At 46.5% G+C, this 23,072-nt stretch overlaps 1 protein-coding gene across 3 annotated transcripts in view; it reads left to right on the forward strand.

The window, feature by feature from the left end:
* The window catches only part of LOC144169291 (uncharacterized), a 183,371-nt gene extending 162,194 nt beyond the window's left edge, over positions 1-21,177 (forward strand). For 2 of the 3 annotated variants that reach the window (XM_077698368.1, XM_077698370.1), the window contains exons 12-21: positions 518-590; positions 780-879; positions 1,595-1,615; positions 3,878-3,925; positions 5,011-5,061; positions 5,797-5,898; positions 7,713-7,954; positions 10,090-10,199; positions 11,191-11,282; positions 16,370-21,177. In XM_077698368.1, the coding sequence (XP_077554494.1) occupies positions 518-590; positions 780-879; positions 1,595-1,615; positions 3,878-3,925; positions 5,011-5,061; positions 5,797-5,898; positions 7,713-7,954; positions 10,090-10,199; positions 11,191-11,282; positions 16,370-16,476 (946 nt within the window). In that variant the 3' untranslated portion in view covers positions 16,477-21,177. The remainder of the gene's footprint in view (positions 1-517; positions 591-779; positions 880-1,594; positions 1,616-3,877; positions 3,926-5,010; positions 5,062-5,796; positions 5,899-7,712; positions 7,955-10,089; positions 10,200-11,190; positions 11,283-16,369) is intronic. The other variant, XM_077698371.1, reaches the window with a different exon arrangement.
* Positions 21,178-23,072: the final 1,895 nt, after the last annotated feature.

Consider the following 23,072-nt stretch of genomic DNA (forward strand, 5'->3'; position numbering starts at 1 on the left):
CAGAACACTCTGCCCAGGTGTCGTGGCAGAGGGATGTCTTGTGTTCTGCTCTCGCCAGTTCATGCGCGTTCAAACCTGAAGTGGGGAGCACACGTTTGCCATATAGACTCCGATTTTGCAAAGCCAGTTGCCGCGGTTTCTGGCTCGTGTTAACGCGGTCCACTTTGGGAGAGATGTGAAAGGTGGCAAACAAAGCGGTCCGGGCCTGCCAGTGATGGAGAACTTTCAGCAGAAAGTTCGGAAATCCATGGGAGGTGGAACAGCGGGGTACCCGACGAAGGGTGAGGGGCCGCCAGCTCTGCTGTTTCTCGAGCCTTGCACCACTAGTGCAAGCTGCGCCATTTTTTTCGCGTTGCAGTGGTACTTGTAGAGCTACAGAAATTGGCACCCAATATTCAGATTGACGCGTTAATTCATGTTTAGACTCAGTCAGATGGGCACTTATCGCAATTTCTGCTTGTGTCTTGGTTTCTTTTCGTCATGGTTTCACTCCCTTTTTGTTTGAATTGCTTTGCAGAGTGGAGAGGAGAGAACGTGCGAGGCTTAAGTCTGTCAAGTTTCAAGGGAAGAGCAGCTATAGTGACGGCAAGGTGAGATCATCGTGCGGTACTCACTTGTCACAATCGCGCCTGGAACTGTATGCACATGGAAGAATTTCAGAGGGGGATTAATTGTCCTGCCACAAACGTGCTCGCACAAGTTCATCTGCAACAAGTGCAGCGCAGCTTCTGTATGCATTTTTTTGTGATGAGAATATCCTTTCTTTTGACGTTTTGCAGGGCACGCTAGAGAGGAAAAAGAAGAATTTCTCATTTTCAAGGAAGTTTCCATTCATGAAGAGCAAAGACAACAGCACAGAAGATGGCAGCGATGTTGAAAGTGAGTCTTATGTTTGTCCTTGTTCTACGTAGTAATACTGGTGATTATCTTGTCTGATGAAAAAAAGCAGGCAGCATAACAACATACCTCTGTGCCATAACTCGGGCAAGTTGTACCTTCAAGAGAGGGGAACCCTAGCAAGTTCGTTGTTAATACATGCCATTTTAGTTTTGAGGCGTGTCACCCTCGCCTGTTTCGGCTGGCGCACATTGTGTGATTTTGGTTTCTCATATACTTATATATTCTGGCCTTCCAAATTTCAGTTGTTGGCCTTGGATTCAGGGCCAGCCTAGGTTCAAGTAAAGCCTCCCTCAATGCAAGTTACTCCTTGCACAAAAGAAAAAAAAAAAAAGATTTCAATGCAAGAAATTTTACTTGTGCATAAGCTGATGAAAAGAACGATAGCAATGCGTTTGCGTAGGCAGACTGAAGGTCTCTTTCATGTATTCTTGTCAGTTATTCAAGAATAGGTTCCCTGATGCCTTATCAAATTTTTAATATTTTCTGACACTAGAATGAACGCTGTTTTCATTTCCCCTCCATCAAAAGCATTACCAACAGTATTTGCACCTCGCACCGTGTTGTTAATGGTTGTTCTTGAGGGGGTTTCCCAATGTTGCTTCTTATTTCACTCGATACGCTCACAGGATGCACCTTTCTTTCTCTATTGCTCATTCGTAACTCTATCTTTGCTGTTTTCTTTTACCTTCTCCAGGGGATGGATCTCCTACCAAAGGTGAGCACAAAAGCAATGACCCTTCTGGTGCTCCCTGGTGCCTAGAGCGGTATCCACAGTAGGAGTGGTTCATCCGTCCGCCGCCAGAGGCTTGCGGTGTTCGTTCTCAGAGAAAATAAGGCCCTTGACAAATCTAGATTTTGCCTACTTCAGGTTTTCTAACCCCCTACTTGCCTCCCTTACTAAAAGCAACTGACTCCCCAATTTTACTGGAAATTAAGCTGGGCAAAACATGTGGCTCAAATGATAGTTCATCAGGAGCCCAGCACTTGTTTATTTGGTTTTTAAGGGCACTGTTGCTGCAGGCTGTGTTGCATGAATTCCAGTTTTTTGCCATTGCATGCAGGGTGAACTACTACAGTGTAGACCATTTATAACGTAACCGCTTATAGTGCGGGACCGGATATAACGCGGATTTTTGCGACCACCGGTTTGCCTCCCATAGAACTCAATGGATAAGCATACCGCTTAAGATGCGGTTGGCCGAAGCACAATACCGTTTATAGTGCGGTTTTTCGGCGGGTCTGCTGATCAACCGGCGCAGCTGAGGCATCGTTTTAGGGTAGCAAAAGAAAAAAGAAAGGATGAAATCGGCCATCTGACGCAGCGTGCACCCCTTGCCCACCCAAAGAAAAAAAAAAAGGCACCCTTTAGTTCCTGCGTACCTGATAACCACAACTGTCCTCGCTTGATGCACCTCGGGAGATAGCGACAGTCTCCCCATCCGCGCGTGGCAAGTTTATTTTATTAATCGTGAACGGCATGGCCCGTTTTCGCGCACGAATCGTGCACATCGGCGTTGCACGTGAGTTTTTTGGTTTTTTTCGGGCTCGTGTCGACGATTCCGCGCTCGCGGTGGCTTCTTTGCGTGGTAGTGGGAGGAGCCTGACGACTTGCACCAATGGGGAGACGCGTACCTAATGGCGGGAGATTCGAAGCGCTCCGAGCCGGCTAGCCGCGCCAGAGATGTTTAGGCTTACTACCGCGGTATTTTTTGATGGGCGCTTTCACAAGCAGCGTGGATGGCAGTTTATATTCCACTTTTCGCCCACATTATTAGCTCTTTTCTTGCATGAGCATCTTGGCTTGCGCACCGTGCGGCATTTCAGCGAGCGGTTAAAAGCGGTCGCTGGAACATTCTGCACCGCTTCACGGCCAGTGCCGACGCCGTGTTGCCGCCTCTTACCGCGCCGCCCACACCACGCCAGTTGTATCCGCGCTGGCGTGCACTGCACGTTTTCGCGATACCAAATCTACCACGCGGTTCACGCTTTATAACGTTGTTGCAGATAAGCCACCGCTCTTTCCCTTTCCGAACATTCGAGCCGCGTGAAGCCGAAGATTTCCACCACCAGTACGTCGCGCTGATAAGCAGCCGCCTTCGGCATCGTGAACACAAGGTGGGGTAAAAAAAAAAAAATCCCGCTGGCGTTTTTATCACGTCTTGCGGCGTCTGTTCATAGACGCTAAAAACGCAGCCATGGTTTTTCAAAACACAAACACAACGGAAGTTAAAGCCGCGCTCGCCATTTGTGAGACTGCGCTTTTGCCCTGCAGCAGCGGCTGATGTTAAAAATAATACGGAATATAGATCGTGCCTTCGTTTTTAAGTGCTGTGCGTTTCAGTGATGATAAATATACGTTGACTTGAGAGCTAGGACACGATGTGGTTGAATTCGCGCGTGTTTTGGTTATAGTGCGGTACCGCTTATAGTGCGGATTTTCGCGGCGCCCGCGGCATACGTTATAAGCGGTCTACACTGTATTGCTGAAAGTAATCCACTTCACAGAAGTGCAATTTTTCATTCTTTTGGGGCTTTCAGCTGCGGGGCGGCAAGGTTATTTCACATTAAACTGTTAATAATGTCAGGATCAATTAAGTATACATGCTGTAATCCGCAAAAGCGCTACATTTTTCTTTTTTGAATTTACTCTTTCATTTTTGTCAAGGCAGGGTATCAGCTTCTCTGTGTGTTAAACAACCTTCATTGTCCTCAGTCTAGGTAATTGTTCGAGAGGAGATGCGAGTTTCGCTTTTTGCAGAGTAGTAAAAACTATGCCTCCTATTTCTTGTGTCTCAGAATTTGGGGCTGCAGCCTTGTGCAGTGCTCTTAGCTCGAGCAAGGGCGAAAAACAGTGGCCAATTTTTCTGCCAGTGCAGAACTAACTTCTAAATGTATGCGAGTGTGTGTGAGGGAAGCTGTTTGGCGATGTGAGTTGCAGTGCATGCCGGTGCTTACGCTGACGCCTTTCTAATCGCAGACACGGCAAATACATCCTACGCAAGTGATAGCGAAGCTAGCAGTACACGTGAGTATCGTGCACCATCTCCTGCCCCTATACTATACTATACTATACTATACTATACTATACTATACTATACTATACATACTATACACGATGAACTCAAACTCTAGCTGTTGGCTGGACATGCCCAGGCCTTGGTCGTGTGCGCTTATTTACGTCAGTTGGCTGTAGCCGCACGTTTGCAATGTTGGGTCACCAAACCATTTTAGCTATCCCTACGAAGTTTTCCTTCACATTAATGTTCGTAAAATCCACTTTAAAAAAAGTCTTAGGGCATTGGTCAGTGTCCTGGACTTTATTACCGCCCACATTGGGAGGAGTAGTATAGTAGGAAACCAAAAAATGACAGTGTAGGCTCTGTAAATAATTCCTAAACAAACGAGTCCTTAATACTGCATGACTGCAGCAGGTTTGGGCACCTTGTAACACTGTAAAATGCAGTGCCTTAGAAAAGGCCACAAACAAAATAAGAGGTGGAACCAGCGAACTCCCCTTTTGTGTTGGTTGTAACTAACTCTAGAGCTGCGTTTTTGCATTTCCTGCAAAATGATTACAGCCTGTCCATTTTACCTGATGATAGTTGGCTGTCTGTCTAATTACGTTTATGTACTTACCTGCTTCACCTGTAAAGGCCTTGTGAATTGATTGCTTTGATGCCATATTTTAGTTTACATTCTCCAATTTTCAGCTATAGATCTGCTGTTCCATAACATGATTATTTCATCATTGTTTGAAAAGGAACTAAACAGTAGGGACGTACACAAGCTGCGTGTTGGTTTTGTCCCCTGTAAATGTGAAACTGAAAATGAATAATGACTTTTGTGTTTGCGGAACCAGAATAGTGTTATGTAGCCTCAGAAGCTAAGAGGCGATTCCTTTTGTTTTGGGGTGTTGTTATTACAGCCAAAGGAAAGGCCTCCGTAAGCACTAAGCCTCAACTTTCTCGTGCATATTTTCACAAGCTTCATCTCCAAAGCGCAAAAAGCTCTCCATGAATGTGTTTTTTCTGCACACATTGGAACCCTGCCACAGTTTAATTGACACACTGGACTTATACCCTGTTTTCTTTTTGTTACTCCCGTCCACAGGAGGAATCGATGAGCCTGTTCTTTCCTACGAGGCGGTTGTACAACAAGAAAGTAAGTGTCTCAAGATTTCAAACTGTGTTTTGCTGAGTGTTGATGGGAGTTTCAGTGTGAATTTCATTGTACGAAACAAGAATGACTAGCATTATTAAATTGTGATTAAACTTGTGATTAAACGCATGCGACTGTGCGCATGTGCACGGAAGGGTATATAGGTGCGTAGGCTGTTTCTGAATAAATTTAGTTGTGAGTCTGCGCCTGGTTTGTTGTCCTCTTCTTCCGTCCCGTCCTTTTGCGCAGTTTTATTGTTATAATGACTAGCAACTTTGCCCCATTCTCCCAGGTCTCCTGTTTGATTAAACCAGTACTTGCTGCTGGCTTCTGGGTGTAGAAACCACTCTGGAAAGCAGGCTTTCTACTTTACGGGTGTCCAATCTGTAAATTTGTTTAAATAGCTGCTAGAAGAACAAAAGGTGCAATTTCAGAATCTTTTGGTTTGCAATGCCAGCTGCACATAAGGCAAGTTTCGCTGAACACCGTAGTCGGCTTGCTTCACAACTGCCTTTTCATGCTGAAGTTTGCTTTTTCTCCTCTTAGCATGCACATATTGCTGAGCTCTGCAAAGCAAGCCAAGGTGCTTGCTTATGAATTCACATTATGTTTTCCTTGCTAGGCTGTAGACCAAAAATAGTGAAGCGCCATGTCATTTCGTGCGGTTGTTACTCACTGGCTGCATTGATGGCCAGCGGCAGACGTTGTGGGAGTCTCACGTGTTGTCCATTTCTGTAGTTTCCTACACCCGTCCCATCATAATCCTTGGACCCTTGAAAGACCGGATCAACGACGACCTCATATCGGAGTATCCGGAAAAATTTGGCTCCTGCGTCCCACGTACGTACTGCGCTTTCTTTGTCGCTGAACAGCACTGCTGAGAGTGGGTGTGCTTGTGGGCTGCGCTTTATTTTTGGTGGTGTACGTTGGCATTGAGCCATAAGTGCCAGAAGGCTTTAACTGGCCCATCAATGCTCATAAACATTTTATCCTTAGAATTCACCTTTTTTTTTTTCTTAATTTTTTTATCTTGACTATGAGCGTGCGGCCTAGGCTATACTACTTAGATTTGTGTTTCGAGCACAAATGTGAATTTTGGCAATATTAGCAGCGTCTTGCCATTATGCTTTGATGTTTAATAAATGTAATGTTTGCGTCTCATTTTTGACGCGGCAATCTCGTGCCGATTGCATGACTGTGCACTGTTTCACGTCATTGCAAATTTATTCGAGTGTGTTGGTGGCTAGTTTGCCTCAGACGAGCGACTGCTTGGGACTAGTTTGTTGTTGCGCTACAATCGTATTGGGGTCTGATGTGCCCTACCACTTACCCATTGCAGCTTCATTTGGCTGCCTTTAGTATTGTCGCCTCATCTGCACATGTTTTTTAGTACTTTTCATTTTGGCTATGTAAAACCACTTGATACTGGGCTGATGCTGCATCAGACTGAAAGGATTTCGTATAGCCTGGTTGTCGATTCCACTGGTTAAAATCTTGTGCAAAGTCAAAATTCTAAGTACAGGTAACAGATCCGTTTCCCATCCATCCTTGTATGTCTTGCACAAAGAAGAATGGGTGATTTGGGTCCACTGTTAAGGACACAGTGCGTAATTCTAGCACAGTTACCACAAAATGAAGGAGCCTAACATCTGCGACATTTTGTCATGTGCACGTTCAAAGGTTGAATGGATAAAAAATACTATATGACACATGATAGAGAATAACAGCTGAGTTCCGTGCCAGTACTTGTATCGTTTACCTTAAGTAACAACGGGTATCCTCTTCTGAACGACGCACAATGCATGTAGTGTGGAAAAAAATTATTGCTCTTGGTGCATACAAACAGTGGTATTGAAGTTCCTATGTCCTTTATCTGCACGAAATAGGGAAGTAAAAGAAATGTTGCAACTCATCCCCTCACGTGATTTTGAGTGCTTCAATCCCTGATGATGGAGCAACTGGTGACTGTGTATGCTACCTGCGGCTGGGGTGTAGTTTTAAGTTCTTGGAATTATGACATTAACCAGTCAGCAAATGGCGTAGATCATTTGTACCTGCTTTCGGCATGGCAAGTAGGCATGTTAAATGTTGGCCCACGAAAGGCTGCGTCGAGTTTTTCCAACTTGTTGCGGGAACGTCGTCTTGTCTTCAAAACAGGGTGCATGCACTCAGTGCACAAGATGATTGGACAACAATTTTTCATGTTACTCCTGTTTTGCTTCTCAGAACAGTGTGTTATAAAATGTGTTTGCTGCTGTTTTTTCAAGTAAAAAGTAAAAGGCGGCATTTGGATGATGTCAGTTCATTCACGATGTCCAGTTTGTGCTTTCCTCTCGCAGGGAATCAGATAGCGGTTTAAAAGCACATTTCAAATGCGGCCAGGGTTTCTTTAGAAAAGAACTGCATGGTAAGGCTATCAGCCAGTAACATGAACAATATAAACTTATGCAACAGCTGTCCAGGTGGCATCAGTTTTCCAAAGTAACACTTTGATGCAAGGTGCTTGTAGGGGATGCAAGGAAAGCCTTCGTGATTCGTAAGGAACGCTGCCTGTGCAGATGAGGAATAAATGGGTGACATTTTAGCTTTTGGATGTCTTCGAACGTCCCAGCTGCAGTGCAGTGCAATTGTGTCTTGTTCTTGATTGCAAACAGCCCCGCCTGCGCAAGAAGTGCAGGGGCCGAAGTTGCGAAGCCTTCCTTCCTGCCCTCCCCCCCGTGCAGACACGACCCGGCCCCGGCGCGACTACGAGGTGGACGGGCGGGACTACCACTTTGTGTCCTCGCGGGAGCAGATGGAGCGGGACATCCAGAACCACCTGTTCATTGAGGCCGGGCAGTACAACGACAACCTCTACGGCACCAGCGTCGCCTCCGTCCGGGAAGTGGCCGACAAGGTGAGGCCCCCAGCGGAACAGGGCGGAGGACATTGTTATTCCCTGGCATCATCGTCATCTTTGGCGCTGACCTCAGGGCCTGGCCTTGCGTAGCCAATTTCTATTTGTAACTGGCAGTAGCTGTACCCCGTTCTGACGTGCTTTGGTTTTTTTTCAGCTGGAATTATATTCTTTTTGTTACAACCTCTCCTTTCCACCTCCCTGTGTGCGTGTTGCCACGAACCATGCATTGGGTTTGTTTATGTGTTTCTTTTACCACCTGGCCGCACACAGCTGTGTTATCTGTGTGCTCAGCAAAGCGCATGTTTCATCTTCTTTGGGTTATCCTGTATGATAGGGAGAGTGTTTCACCCTGTCACCACTGGACTCCAGTAATTTTCTTTTATCTCCAGTGTTCTCGATGTAATTTTACGGTTTGAGGAACAATCACAGTGAAAGATAAATAAATGCTGGCAGAGCAGACGCCGTGGCATTCGATTCGCCAACACTGGCCTGTGTACATCACGTTGACTGCTTCGTCGCCGCTGTGTAATCTTTTGAGTTCTTAGCGGTGCACAAGTTCGCTCCAATAAAGTTTTGTTCACAAGGACTTGTTGGTGGGCGAGTTGGTGCATCTTTAACACAAAGTAAAAGACTGGACAAATTGAGATGGTCACAAAAAGGAGGGTACATGGGACACACGCAGACAGTTCACAGGCATCTCCTTTTTGTGGCCGTCTGAATTTGCGCAGTTTTTTACTTAGTGTTGAAGCTTTGCTCCCTGAAGATACCTGTGTCATTCTTGGCTATGTGACACTATTGTCCTTGGAGGGAGCCTAAAGTATAAGTCCAAGTAGGCCTTTGATGGTAGGTTGCCTCCCCCCTACCCAAAGCAGCAGCTGTGGCCTATTAATGAGTAAAAACTAGTGTTCCTGCATTTTTCCACACTACATTATGCCAGGTTGTAAATCATGACTTGTAGAGCTTGTGTAAGCAGTAAAATAAACAGGAAGGTAGGAACACGTGAGGGAAAAATGAAGACAATGATACAAGAGAGCATATTATCCAAACATATCAAGCTATTCTTGTCTGGTCTCAAAACGTAAGATTGAGCGAACTTCTTGCATTAGCCGGTGTAGTGTGGACTGTACGCCCCTGTAGAATATGAAGCTGCACAGAAGTTTGAGCACTGCTGACAAGAATGGGCCCATCACAAAATACTTTTCCTGGGGGCCAATTTAAAGCACTGACTGGTTGATTAAAATCTTGGTTGGAGGGGGTGGGGGGGATAAGAATGTGGGATGAATGTCTTGTCCCACAGAAGGAGAACCACCTTTTCTCTGAAATTCCTGACACCAGAAGTGCCCGCTCTTGCATTGGTCCCTTACCTCAACAGAGGCCACCTCGTTTGGCAATGGAAACTCGAACGGGATGCCTTTGTGCGGTTATTTTCCTAAATTTATACCACATGCACTTTTGTATACTGGTCGGTTGATTTAAGAGTTTCTTTTATGGGTTGGCAGCTTGCAGCAGCTTTGCATAAAATGGATTTTTGTTTCAGTGGATGTAAAAAGAAGCAACAATTGCAGGAAGTCCATAACATGTGGGCTTCATGTGCACTAAGGGGTACTTCAATAATCGTGCCACGCTTGCTTTTAGTTAGTCGGATGTTAGTATAAATGGTCACTTTATGAGCAGAACCACTCGCATGCCTGGTCTTCCCATGCATAGCGTTGAAAATGTGGTGAGTTGGTGTATGTTCATGATGGCAGCACAGTGCAAAGAAGACGACACTCTGTCGCAAAGAAGACACTCTGATTCTCTCGCCGCTGGTCGGGCTTGCTGCCAGTGCCCGCCTCGTCAATTTCCTTTTCGGTGACCTGTCTGCACTGCATTCTACCGTAACAATGTTCCCCACAATGCGTAGTGAAAGAAGTTTCATGTGCACCAACATAGCAAGGCTGCCCATGTTATTAACCTGCACTTTTTTTTTTGTGGCGAAATTTTGTCTCTCGCCAAAGAAATGCACTTATTTTATAAAGTTTTCAGTGTTTATCAGTGAACTAGCTGGCTGGGCAGTAGTCCTAAAACAGGATAGCACTGACATGTTGCCTTGTGCGTTCTCGTGAGTTCACTCTTTGCCCCTTTGTCCCCAGGGTAAACACTGCATCCTGGACGTGAGCGGGAACGCCATCAAGAGGCTTCAGGTGGCCGGACTCGAACCCATCGCCATTTTCATAAAGCCAAAGTCGGTGGAGTCGATAATGTAAGCACCCCCTCTCACATCGATACAATGAGATAAAGCTGTAGAACCCTCGATGCCGGTGAGGACCTATTGTTGGAGGGAACTTGAGTCCAAGTTGCGAGCATGGAATTGCACATTGCTGGCTGCTATATGTATTACATTTGCTGCTTGGTAAGCTTCGAGAGGACTATCTCTTAAATATTTTGCCTCAGTATATCTCAAAATCAGACCACCTAAATACCTGCACTCAAATTTCGCATTTGGGAGAGTGGTAATTGTCGGTGAAACTGTTTTAAGTCCAATTTTTTTGACTGCCTTGTCACTTGGAAATTTGTGCTGTCTCCATCGAACCCCAAAAATTTAGTCAGCTGCATTTGCCTTTTGTTACATCAAAATTGCATGTACTGCAGTAGCTGTTCTTTTTGGCCAGTGCTTGCATTGAAAGGTGAGAATTTCTTTCCCATGTGACGGGCTTGCTGAATATCGGGCTGGTTTCTTGGGAAAGGTGTGCAAGAAAACAAAGATGCTGAGATCAGCCTTTTTACATAAAGTGTACTTCTTTATCATAGTCGCAGGAAATAGTATTTTGTGCATGCGTTTGTTTCCTCCTGTGTACTTGCGATTGCTCCTCAAGAGAAAAAACAGGCACTCTGGTCAATCGTGGTTGAACACTTTGGATGTATTTGGCAAATGAAACAGGGGCCATAGGTTAGGATCTGGCTGCAGTTGGGCACCTGGTGCGTTATGTATGGGAGGTAATGTGCTCGGGAGCTCAATTTCTGCGCAGGTTTGAGGTGATAATTGAGCCTAGAACCCTACATGACCAGATGCGCCTGTCACCCTGGGGTGCAAAAGTGTAGCTCCTGTTGGTTTTACAAACCTGTAGCAGAGCACCCTCCTGAACATCTCGTTCTGTATGGGGCCTGGGTCGTCCATTGCTTGCCCTCCATTCAGAACACGCCCGTACTCACAAAGCTCACAAGGCTCACAAGGTCGTCATCTTCTCTTCCAGGGAAATGAACAAGAGGATAACAGAGGAACAGGCCCGGAAAACGTTTGAGCGAGCAGCAAAGCTTGAGCAGGAGTTTGCCGAATACTTCACAGGTACCTGCCTCCCTTGTCCCTCTTACCTTGCCATTTATATTTATTAAGGGGGGGACATGGGTCTCCGGGACCAAAAATTGGCGAAAAAAAAAAAAAAAAGTTTCTGAAAGTGGCATTTTCGGAGTCTCCAAGTCTTTCTGCCTAAGTCTGCCAAGTTTCAGGCCTCGGGAACCAGTATTTGACCTGTAGTAACAATTAAAAACAATTGCGTGAGCTCCAGCGAGCCTGTGCCCTACCTGTCTGGATTCCTGGTGTCTTCAAAATGCCGCTGTTGCAAAGAGAGAGCCCAAGCCGAAGCGTGGCTACAACTTGCCACTTCATGTGCAAAGCCCTGTGTGCAAAGCCCCAGTTTATGGGCACCTCTCAGACAGGAAACTTCTAGAGCGTCGCCAGAGGAAGCTAACGCAGAACAACAACGGGAACCTGCACTCCACGACATGGGCCCTCAGCCCGAAGGAGCGCCATGCATCCCTCTTCACTGCGGAAGCTGCTGTGGCTGATGCAGTGATGAGACTCAACAGGGGCAATGAAATGAGAGGACATCTGCTGGGATCCTCAAGGAGCTGCACCTGACTCCTGTCCTGAAAAGGGGCAGACTTACAGGCCGGAAAGCACAGGCACCGGGCAGCTGAATCAAGCGGGCAGCGGTTGAAAATGTCCAGCGAGTGGTTAATTAAAAAGTGGCGCACCAATGCTGGCAAGCAGACAGCAGCTACATCCCTGATGTCTAGTAACTCTCAACTACTGTAAACAAGTACACGCGCGGCCAATGTTAGATGCAACACGGCAGCGCGTGGCTGCGCTCTGCGGAGCGTTGCCACCGGCACTGCGGGAATCTTGCGGCACATGTGAAATTACCAAAATTTTGTGCCAGAGGTGGAGGTAGCTGGCACTGGTTGCGCATGTGTCGTAAGATTCCCGCAGCACCGGTGGTAGTGCTCCGCGAAGCGCGGCCACGCGCTGCCGTGTTGCATCTAACAGCGGCCGCGCATATACATACTACATAGTACTTGGTGTTGCCATTTAAATTTTACGTTCGTTTTTTCCCATTTTCTCAAACACAAATTTTGGTTTCCACCCCATTTTAAGGCCTTGATATCTCCGCATCGATTCCAGGTACAGCCATAAAATATTTTTTCTTTCACCACGGCGCTAAATATGCATATTCTGCATTAATGGGAGCAGATTTCTTAAAATGAGCTTTGATAATTACCTACTTTGCCTTAAATCCTCCACCACTGGTGGCCACCACCTGAGCACAAATTTTCAATAAGCTGTAAAACTGCCACTAAAGGTAAAGGGCACCCATTAGTGCATTGCATATAATCATATGACTGCCTAACCATGTGTTAGTGAACATTTTTAGCACTTTTTTTTTACTTAGGCCCTTAAAAATGGCAGATAATTAGTAACTGCCTCTAAATCTAATTTACATTTGCAAAGAGTGATTGGATATTTAGAATCGGCACAAAAAACTGTACAAAAGTGTGCAGTTTCAAGAAGATTGATTAAGAAATAAAAATTCCCCCTTAAGGGACACTAAAGGGTGGTAGCACTTGGCCTGTGTCGAAACATTATGGCGCCAAGAAACTCAATACACCACTTTTGTAACTAGCAGCTGTTTAATATGCCAGAAATGTGAAAACATGTCGACACCCCATATGCTTTTGGGTAGTACTACGTTTTGTGACCACAAAATTTGTGAATGGCGAGAACTTATTGGAGAAGCATCTATAAGTGTTTTCATCAAGACAGCAGTTCCTAAGTGGTTTAGCATGTGAAGCAAGTGTAAATCAAAACTTTCCGTGAGCTGATACAACTTAAAAAGCACAGACTACAGCTTTTATACATTGCGAGACGGGCTGCTTCCCTCGCGCTTCAGCCAGCCATTACGCTTTCAGTTTTGATTTGTAAAAGCATTGGTGCACAATTCGCGAAGGCAACGGTGAATGCCCGAGCTTCTGCAACCAGTATCCCGCCAGGAAACGGCAATAGGAACGCGATGCACTGCAGCTGGTCAAGTGACTCACCTGAGCTCCTAAACTTCCATTCTGCGTGCGTGGATGTTGGTATCGGTAAAGCGTTGCCACGCGCAGTTCGAACCTTGTCGCCCAGAAAGGGCCAGGGTGCTTACTGCAGGTGGATAACTGACCGATCCAACATTGTGGTCTTCTGTTTGCCGCGGGCCGCTTTTGATAAATTATCCATAAATCATGCATTGCGTAACTCTACCCTTGTGGTTATGTTTGGGCCTGGGCGATCCTCGGCCACGAGGATTACTTGAGACGGGTGCCGGGAAGCAAGCTTGTATTTCACGCTAGGTTCGCGTGAGATGGTCAGAATCACCAGACAAGGTGAAGTGACGGCACCTACCTGAGCGACGCCTAGCTGGACAGCTGGGCTTGCATGATTTTTGAAACGGCACTTGAAGGGGCCTTACTCTTGGCCAACTTGATGCAGTCCAGGTGTCCGTTACAGGCAGGCCAACGGCCGCTCGAGCAATTAAAAGCATTTCTCGTTATGTCGGTGACAAATAGTAAATGTCCAAGCCAGTCTCCTTAGCCAGAAGAACATTCACAGGCGCCAGCCGTGCCCTGGATGCATGAAAGCTGCCGTTGCCAACGTGAGAGTGCCGAGCATTAACCATTTACACTCTAGACCGCACCTTCGCCTTGCTCCTACTTTGTGATGCGATGGCTGCATCACGGAAAAATGAAATGGGAGAGAGAAATGCAGCTTTGTTTGCTTATTCTTCAGCAAATATAACCCATCCTTTCTCGTTGAACATAAGCCGAGAGAGCTGAGAAACGTATGATCTTTCAGTTAAAACAAAATTTTATTCAGTCCTTAGTGTCCCTTTATCTAGTACTGCTTTCAAAATCAGATAGGCTGTAACAGCCGTTCATGAGAGCTGGGACCACTCAGAAAAGCTGTGCTTTATAAATAACATCACTGATAATGTATGGCCGAGAAGTTGTTGCCTTTTTCATGCCTGCGGTCAGCTGTGTCGGATCTACCATCGCTCAGTAATGGTGTCTTGGTGTGTTCTCGATTCGGCCCCGATGAAGTGGGCATTGGATGCTGCTTCTTTTTTGACGACGTATTTGCACAAATAAGAAAAAGAGCAAATTTCTTTCAAAAATCTTAGTATTCAAAATGTGCCTCGCATTATATTCGGGTTTGTGACACAAATGTAGTGCTTCTATATCCCCCTGTATTCTGCTTCAGAAATTTTTGGCCTTACAAATGTACGTTGCACTTAAAGCGATAGCAGAGGCCTTCAATGCTTCTCTGGTCATGAAACTCCCGGCCAAGTTTCGTACGAGGACAAAGGCGGCCGCGAGGGGCGCCACCGCAGATCGGAGGGCATCAGGCGGCAGCTGCTGCTCTGTAGCTAGAGTGGCAGTCAGATGCAGTAGCAGCGTGCCTGTTCACGCCAAATTTTTTTGCCACTCACAAAATGATAAGTCGATTTGAGCGGCCCACCACATGTAAAGCGAAAGTGCACTGCTTATAAGGCAGCCAGCGTCTGTTTCATCTTACTCCGTGGTCCGTTCCCTGCCAAACGCGCTCTGACCACGCCCCCGGCTGCCCTCCGATCAACACCAGCGCCGCGGCGCGGCCTCCCTGGGCAGCGTACGAAGCTCTCCCATAGCGTGACGGCAAAGTTTCATGACCAGAAAGGCATTGAAGGACTCTGGCGATAGCTTTCTTAGTGGGACTGATGGCATCCTGCGAAAAAACATGCACTTCCCCATAGACTGGTTGGTCGACCGAAAAGCTCTGATAAGATCTTTGAGCACACGGCACGTGCCTGAAATTGGGCCTCCATTAAGTCAAAACAGTTACTTAAACATTGCACGAAAGGAACGGTTCTACATAAGACAATATATGCATGGACCGTGAAGAAGGAGTACAATAGCATCCTTTCGTCTCATAAACCGAGTATCTATACACTTAGATAGCTAGATACTTAGTTTGCGAAAAATGTTCTCGCATGGGTTCTTTCTTCATTGACGATTCAAGCCTTTGAAGGTTTGATGATAGATTGGACGCACTTTCAGCGAAGGCTGGGTGCACTTTTAGCAAGGCTTTTGACGCACTTTTGGTGTTTGAAAGCTTTCGCATTTCTCTAAGCTTTCTCAAGGAAGGGATGGTCGGTTTTTTTTTATTCATGGGGTTTTCTTTCATGTTTTTTAGATTATGCGGGTCTAGGTTCGTGTGGTTTTCTGCAGATTTGTTCTCCAGTTTCAGTGATCACACGCGGGAAGGCGCCATCGTGCCAAGCCTGTATGCATCGCAGTTGACAGATAATTCGCTACAGCATGCTGCAACCATCGCATTGTGCCACAGCATCAAGGGCGTGTTCTCTAGGGTCACTAATTATTGCGTAAACCTTGTTCCTGTTGTATAAACATCTGTACAAGCAATCCATTCAAAGGTCTCACACAAACAGAATACGGGCAGACGAGGGAAGACAGCTATCATCAGCTCATGCCATTGGATTTCATCAAGGGAATCAGTCTCCAGAGTCACGCGGTTGATCAGCGATGCTGGAAGGCTTCGCTGTCTCCGATAGTGTAGGCATTTTCTGGAGGGCTGCCTATTCAATAACCTCTACAGCATAGACAATGACAGGGTTCTTGTCGAGAGTGGCCGAGGCATGAGCAGTGATGAGTGATTGCAGATGCACTCATTTTGGGTGATTTTGTGATATGTATACACTTATCTCGAATTTTTTTACGGCGGCTGCAATAAATGAATCCCTGTGGGCATCCGACTTCTCTTTGCTGGTGTCAGTTGCATCACTTCACATTGTAATTGTAATATGTCTTTGTCTTTTCATTTTAATAGAAACCGAAAGTGCCTGTTTCCAAGATAAATTCGCAGTCACATTATTTACGTGAAAATACGGTACTTGTAGTTAAGCTGCACTGATTCCCCAGTGGTTGTCATTCAGCTCCAGGTTTGTGTGTCTTGTAGGGACACCCGCGTGCCAAATGATGTGTGCGTAACTCGAAATGCCTGGTCCTCCATTGTCACAGTTGCAGAGTGAAATCTGAAACGACACTTCTCATTCATTCCAGCGATAATTCAAGGGGACACGCCCGAGGAGATCTACAAGAAGGTCAAAAACGTCATTGACGACAACGGCGGCTCGTCAGCCTGGGTTGCGGCAAAAGAGAAGCTGTGAGCAAGCCGTGGGACAGTGCACCCTGGAGATGGGTGTCAAGACAAAACTTTTTCTCTTTTTTTCGTTCAACTTCTTCCCCCTTCATGACGGCGGCTTGCAAGGAGGGGAAGAAAGGAAAGGAAGATTGTTCATCTCGGAACGAGGGCAGCACATGAGCCGCGGACGCCGCAGGAGGCATTTTTCTTTTTCCGATCGACCGAGCGCTTCGCCGGGAGTGTCAGTGGTGTGAATGTGTGTGCGTGCGGCAGGAACACAAACGCTGGACTGGGCGGGGTGTTGCGTGATACGACCTAGCGGGCCGCGTCGACCTCTGCAAAGTCACCGCGGGACGGAGAGAGGAGGAGAGCGAGGCCCGTGCAGCTCCAAGTCTCTCTCTCTCTCTCGCCCTCTACGCTGCCCCTTCGTCTCCTCCTCCTCCTTTGTGCACCCGCGTGTATCATATTATTATTATTATTACTCCCATATTCTCTTCTACCACCACACACACACACACCCTCTATCTCTTTCATGCACGCTAGCCACACACTTCATTGTCTCATTTCCTGTCGGCCCTGTTTAGTTCTGGCCCCTCATAACGAGACTATGAAAAGCTTACGTGAACGCCGCGGTATGGACAGGTCTCGTAGAAGGTCGCTGGCTTGCCCATGGGGTTCATCCCACACAGATAGCAGCCTCACTCGTGCTTGGAGAGGTCTTGTACCAAACAAATTGTTTCTCACGTAAGGATCATGTCTCCAAAAAATAAAAATAAAAAGGGAGCAATGCATGCAATTCTAGCTCCATTTTGTACGGCGTTTAAGGTGCTGTATGATTACCTCGAGCTTCTAGCATGAGCTGTGCTGCTGTGTAGAGTGGGATGCACCATTCGAGGAAGCCAGCTTGTGAATTGGGCGAGCCAGATGTGGAAAAAAAGTGCAAGCAGTGGGGTTAGGCAGGATTTTCTGAGAAGTTGTGACCTTTGGAGACGGCTTTTCGCCATGTTCATCCGTTGAAATTTTTTTTAACGGCAGTGAAAGTGAAAACTTGCAGTGAGACATAACACTGTAATGCAAGCAGCGTTCCTGCTTGTTTAGTGGTTGTATCAAATGCTGTGTGAGAATTCGTTCTTTTAATGCGTTGTGGAATATGCTAGTTCTGGTCCGAACTAAAGGCCAAGAATGTCTACTGTTTTAAAGTTTTTAAGCGAAGAAGTTCATGTAGCAGTGGCAACAATGTTGCCAAACTATTTTTCTGCGAGCCTTGCTCGATTGGCGAGTGTTATTTTTTAAGTGTGGCGAGACAAAGCCAAGATTCCTCCCTTCACTGCCTGCACTCTTTTTAAGTGCTGCTTCTAAGCATGGTTCTTGCACTTTCATGCGTTATTGTCATCCAAAAACACTGTTGTCAGCCTCTTACCACATTTTGTTTGTCATCGCTTCGTGTCGGCTTGTTAAATGCTGGCTCCGAGTGTTGTATTGACAGCACAGAGATTTCGCGCAATGCATTGCCTAGACGTTACACTAACCATGTACATAGGACTGTTACAAAAGTGAACAACTCTGCGCATTAAAATTATTTAAAGCGCCTGCCCCCATGTTGTCGGAATATCAGAAGTAGCTCTTGCAACTACAGGAGCAACCTGTCGGGGTCACTGCTGCGCTGTTTGTTCGCTTCACCCTTTGCCCTCTGAACTTTGTACAACTCCTTGCAAAGCACTTTGCTTTCAAAGGGACCATTCAAGGAGTACGGCAGCAACCCTCTCCGCAACCCCTTGGGGCTTTACAGCAAACACAAGGGCTTAACCTGTGCGAAATTGTTTTTTTCATGACAGGAGTACTCCTTGGGCTGTGTTATCAGGCTCACTGCCAAGTTATGGCCGGCTCTCATGCTGCGGTAATATCTGCATGTAGTGAGTATAAGCGCTGATTATAAGTTGCCATGGTTAGGCAAACGAATGTTGCACACCTTATTCAGTCGGAGATTACTTTTCTTAGCAGGGTGGGTGGGTTGTTGGGTCAACTCTTCCTGTCCAGATGCTGGTGTGGAAATCCTGCCTGAAGCAAATCTGAATGCAGTGATGTTTTTAGGAGCAAACCTTATATTTACTCAGTTATGCAGGATACAAGCCGCGTTGCATTCTCCCCTTAGCAGTGTCGTACAGCAGTGTTTTAATAACATTGGTATTTTACGCAGTATAGCGTGGCAGATGGTTCGGTAACATTTTAGGTCTCACCCAGCACTACGGCAGGTAGTTCAAGGTGGCACCCAAAAAGAAAAAAATGCTCAAAGTGGCCATGAAGACAAAATACAAAAAGTCCTCTTTGTCCAGTGCCAACATTAGTTGGCACTAGCTTCTTAGCACACTTCAAGCAAGTATTCGGGAAATTAAAATAAACATATAAAGCAGTGGCAACTCCTCAGCTGCTTTACGTCAACTTTTCTATGACATCACAGAATCTTGTTTGTGCAATCGCAGCCGCAGACCTAAAAGCAACATGACTGAGCGAATATGGTGGGCCTTCTATTTTCATCTGACCCTATGCGAACATGAAGTTAAAACACTGATAAAAATGTCTTTAGGACGTCACGCGTGCCCATAGTATGTCACTGCAGCACAAAATTTGTCTTTTAATATTTTCAGCATTTCTTGCTGTTAAAAAAACCGTCTTGGATGGAATGGAGCTGACTGGGCTACTGTCGGCTAGTTTGTTACTGAAGCAAAATGGAGAGATGAGCTAGTTGGTGAACATCCATGAGTGAAACAGTGAATCGCTGGTGTCATTTCCCTTTCTCGTCCCTGTGTCTGTTTGTGCTTAAGTTTCACTCATAGTTTGTTACAAATGCATGAAGCTGTATTTTGTCTTTGTGGCCCTTTTAACTGTGCGATTGTTGTCAGCCTTGCATTGGATTCCCAGCTTCTTTATCGTGGCCACATGCTTGGTTTGCCTACTTTTTGAATGGTCCTTAAATAAGGAGATGCTGCAGCAGCATACGAGACACGTTGGCGGGTTTTCTCCCAACATGCCAAACTTTAAGCCAAAAATACTGTACTTCAATGATTCTGGGCAATCTCGCGACCCACCTTTTAAAGTATGCAGGCCTACACACGTAAATGTCGAACACAAGTGTTGGCAGCGTTTAAACCAGCGTGTGGGACCTCAAATGTGAAAACAAAAGTAGGAAAGAGGGGGGAATGAGAGGTGTGCTTAAAATCATGCTGGCACTGTTGTAAAGTGTATGCTCAGGGCTAGCAGCTACTGCATATTTTATTGCAAGACCATTAGTAAATTAGTGACTGCTTTATGAAGGATTTCCTTTAGTAATGCTTTGATTTAGACAAGGTTATCCTCATTTTGGAGGAGGCGTACTTTGTTCTAGTGAACAGGCAGGCCCATGGTGGCGTCGCGTCTTGCTCGGAGTGCTATTTCTTGCACTGCATGACACCATTGCACGTCTGGCTCAGGCCGTGGCACAAAATCCGCAATGGCTTCCACTGCTTGCAAAGAGAGAGCTACGATTGTTTCAGTGACCAGCAGTACATGTGTACAGAACGAGGGAGGCCGGAAGTATTTTAACCCCCTGGTGATGATGGTGTATTCTTCTTGCGCTGCGCTTGCTAGTAAATTATTTGCCTAGCTTGCATTTCTTTGCTCGCCCTGGTGCATGTCTAGACTCTGTATATCCCCTTTGTTGCTTGTTCTTCTTCCAGCATTATTAAGCGATTCCGAGAAAGTATGCGAATGCTTGACGTGCCTGCACCACTTGGATGGCTTCATTGTCTGAGTGAAAGACGGAGGAGGAGAGTTTAAAGACAAAAAAAAGATGACAGGGGCCTGCGTGTCTGTGTGGTTACTTCAGTGGCAGCGTTGTTTGTTGTTGGGGGGGGGCGCGGAGCACATGAGCAACTGTGACCTGCGTAGGTGCAGCGGGAAACCCGCAGTCTGGAGGCGGGGGTGTTGTAACATAGTGACGAGAGCACCGCATGTTTTGCGCGTAGACGCACCGTTATTTTCCTTTTCGGTGTTGAGCACAGACGGAGAGAGCTCGTGGCACCTGTAATGGCACACACACACACACACACACATGCACACATGACGCAATGCACACGTGCAACTGAAAAAAGTACTAACGTCTTGCTTGTGTTCTGAGGTGCTAGTTTTGTTCCGTGGTGACACTGATATGTTGTTGAAATCTTTCTTCGTTTTCTATCGTTCACCCCACTTTCTTGCTTCCCCCTTCCCCCTCTGCTGACGAGGTGTTGACAAGTCCCTTGCCATAGATTGAAGTTGTGGCAAGGGCTTTGTGATATACATAGCGTATTGTGTTACTTCATCCCCCTTCCATTCCCTTCCCATTCGTCTGTTACTAACAATAAGCACATTTGCTTCACCACTAAACGAGGTTGTTCTGTCATCGATGCACCGCGATTTGTGATTGTGCTTCTTTCCTTATTTTGTGCTGACATTTTTGTTGTGCCGACCATTTTTTTGTTTTGCTGTCAGTTTTTTATTATCATTGAGGAGGGTTACAACTGCAGTATTACAGTGTGCTTTTTTTTTCCACATTTGGCAAAACTTTCAACTTTTGCAGAACCCCCACGAAACGATGAAAAATAAAAATGGAACAGATCTGACAAGAAGGCTTATACATATATATATATATTGTATGTACATGTATACAGATATACATACAAATAAATTTATGAGAGAAAAGCTGCACGAATATTTGCTCTTGTTGCATCTGTGGCTCAAAATATTTACTGTTCAGAAGGATACCTTTGATGTGTGGGTGAGCCTTAATGCTGAGTTTACAGAATTTACTCACTGCTGATCTCCCGTTATTTCCTCCTCGCTCTCATAGCTGCGACGTCTGAGCAATAAGGAAAGGAGACTCTGGGATTCGAGCAGGAGTGGAAGGGGACGCTGGGATTTGCTAAGCTCCAGTGTTGGAGCTCTCAGAGGCTGAGGGAAGAGCTTAGAATTGAAAAAAACACTGTTTGCACCTGGCTCACGCTCACCACAACCATTATGTCCCCCCCCCCCCCCCGCCCCCCTCTACCTTTCTGTCCCAGAAGAAACAATCTTTAATGCACACCACGGACTTTTCCTGCAGTCAGGCGGCTAATTTTTTTTCTGGCATGAGCAATGCACTACCTACATGGACAACCAGCCATTTTCCGATGCCCCTGCAGAAAAAAGAAAACAACCGGAAGACTGCGTGCTGCATCATGATTCATTCTTTCTCTATTCTCGTCATCGCGCTCTCCACCACAATCTCGTGGAGGGGGACGGTTTCCTTCTCTTCGGTTTTCTCCCCCTTTGCCCTTGTGAGGCCTAAATATTCACTCTTAGAGTAATTGCCCTGTGCTACTTCCACAGTTAGCATGCCACATTGCTCTTCTAGGTCTCAATTGGTGTCTCTAACACACATTTTTAAGTCAAAAGTTTTAATGCATTCACTAGGTATACCTTTGGTTTGCTCTTGTTTTGATTGCTGTGGCTACCGTATGTTGGACCATCCTCAGGCCATGCCTATGCTAGACGCTGCATGTCCACTTAAAGGGACCCTGCAACACTTACCATCGACTACTCGGAATGCATTTTGGGGTAAAGTCTATTGTCCCAGCAATCTCCTCCCGCAAGAATTAGAAAAAAATTCCCGCGCCTTCCCGCGAGGGGAACACGAGTAAATGCAGAGCATTGGGGCCTCAGTACTGATTGAAGGCAGTGTTGCTTCCATCGCTTCTTCCGTGATGATGAAGTAGCAGACACGAGTAAACGTGGGCACGAGCGTCAACCAAGGAAGGAAGGAGCAACGCAGTGACTGAAACACGAGCGACCGCTAGCCGCTATATTTGCAGCGCGCGCAGTAGAGGGAGAGCAGTACGGGGGGGAGAGCGCGCATGCGCAAGCAGCGCGCGCCCTTCCCCACCCCACCGCGCTGCTATCACGCACCTGTTACGCCGAGACCGCGACGGAGCGAACGGGCTGACTACGACGCATGCGCGCGCCAGCTGCTGTTGAGAGAGAGGAGGGAAGGAGAGGCGCACCTGCTGCGGACGCGGAACTGTTGACACCGTCCGACGCAGGAACAGGCGAGGCTAAGAAATGCTCTGCATTTAAAATTCGTTCACTGTCACCGAAGCTACGCGCAATGCGACATCGCGTATAATTGTTCCCTCTCAACTCGACCGCGGACAACGCGACGAAAGCTGCACGCTCTCTTTCTGAGATGGGGGCGGCTCGCGGCTTTTTGTTCAGTGGCCTTCGATATATCACAAGCTGGGGAGTTCTCTCCTTTTCTCCGCAACGTGGAGGGGTCTATTTCTGGTCTGGTGCCACAAAAAAGCAGGCGTAGCTGCCTGTGCCTGCTCGTAAGCAAGCGCTAGGGCTGGTAGGGCATTTTTGAAACAATAAACGTTTGTTGTCGAGTGGTCTCGTTGAAAGGAAAGCATTGAGTCCATCACGCAAACTCCGCGCGCACTAAAAACAAAAGAAACACCAAAAGTATGCGTGCAGGTTCAGAAGAGGTTGGTACACAGTGCCAACGATGCCGGATCGTCACAGGAAACAAGCCCCGAAGTTGACCAGCGACAGCCAATAGGACAGCCATGGCCA

The sequence above is a fragment of the Haemaphysalis longicornis genome, unplaced genomic scaffold (assembly GCF_048455015.1).
Source record: "Haemaphysalis longicornis isolate Haplotype H1 unplaced genomic scaffold, Haemaphysalis longicornis Haplotype H1 scaffold_2, whole genome shotgun sequence".
In the NCBI taxonomy this organism is placed as follows: domain Eukaryota; kingdom Metazoa; phylum Arthropoda; class Arachnida; order Ixodida; family Ixodidae; genus Haemaphysalis; species Haemaphysalis longicornis.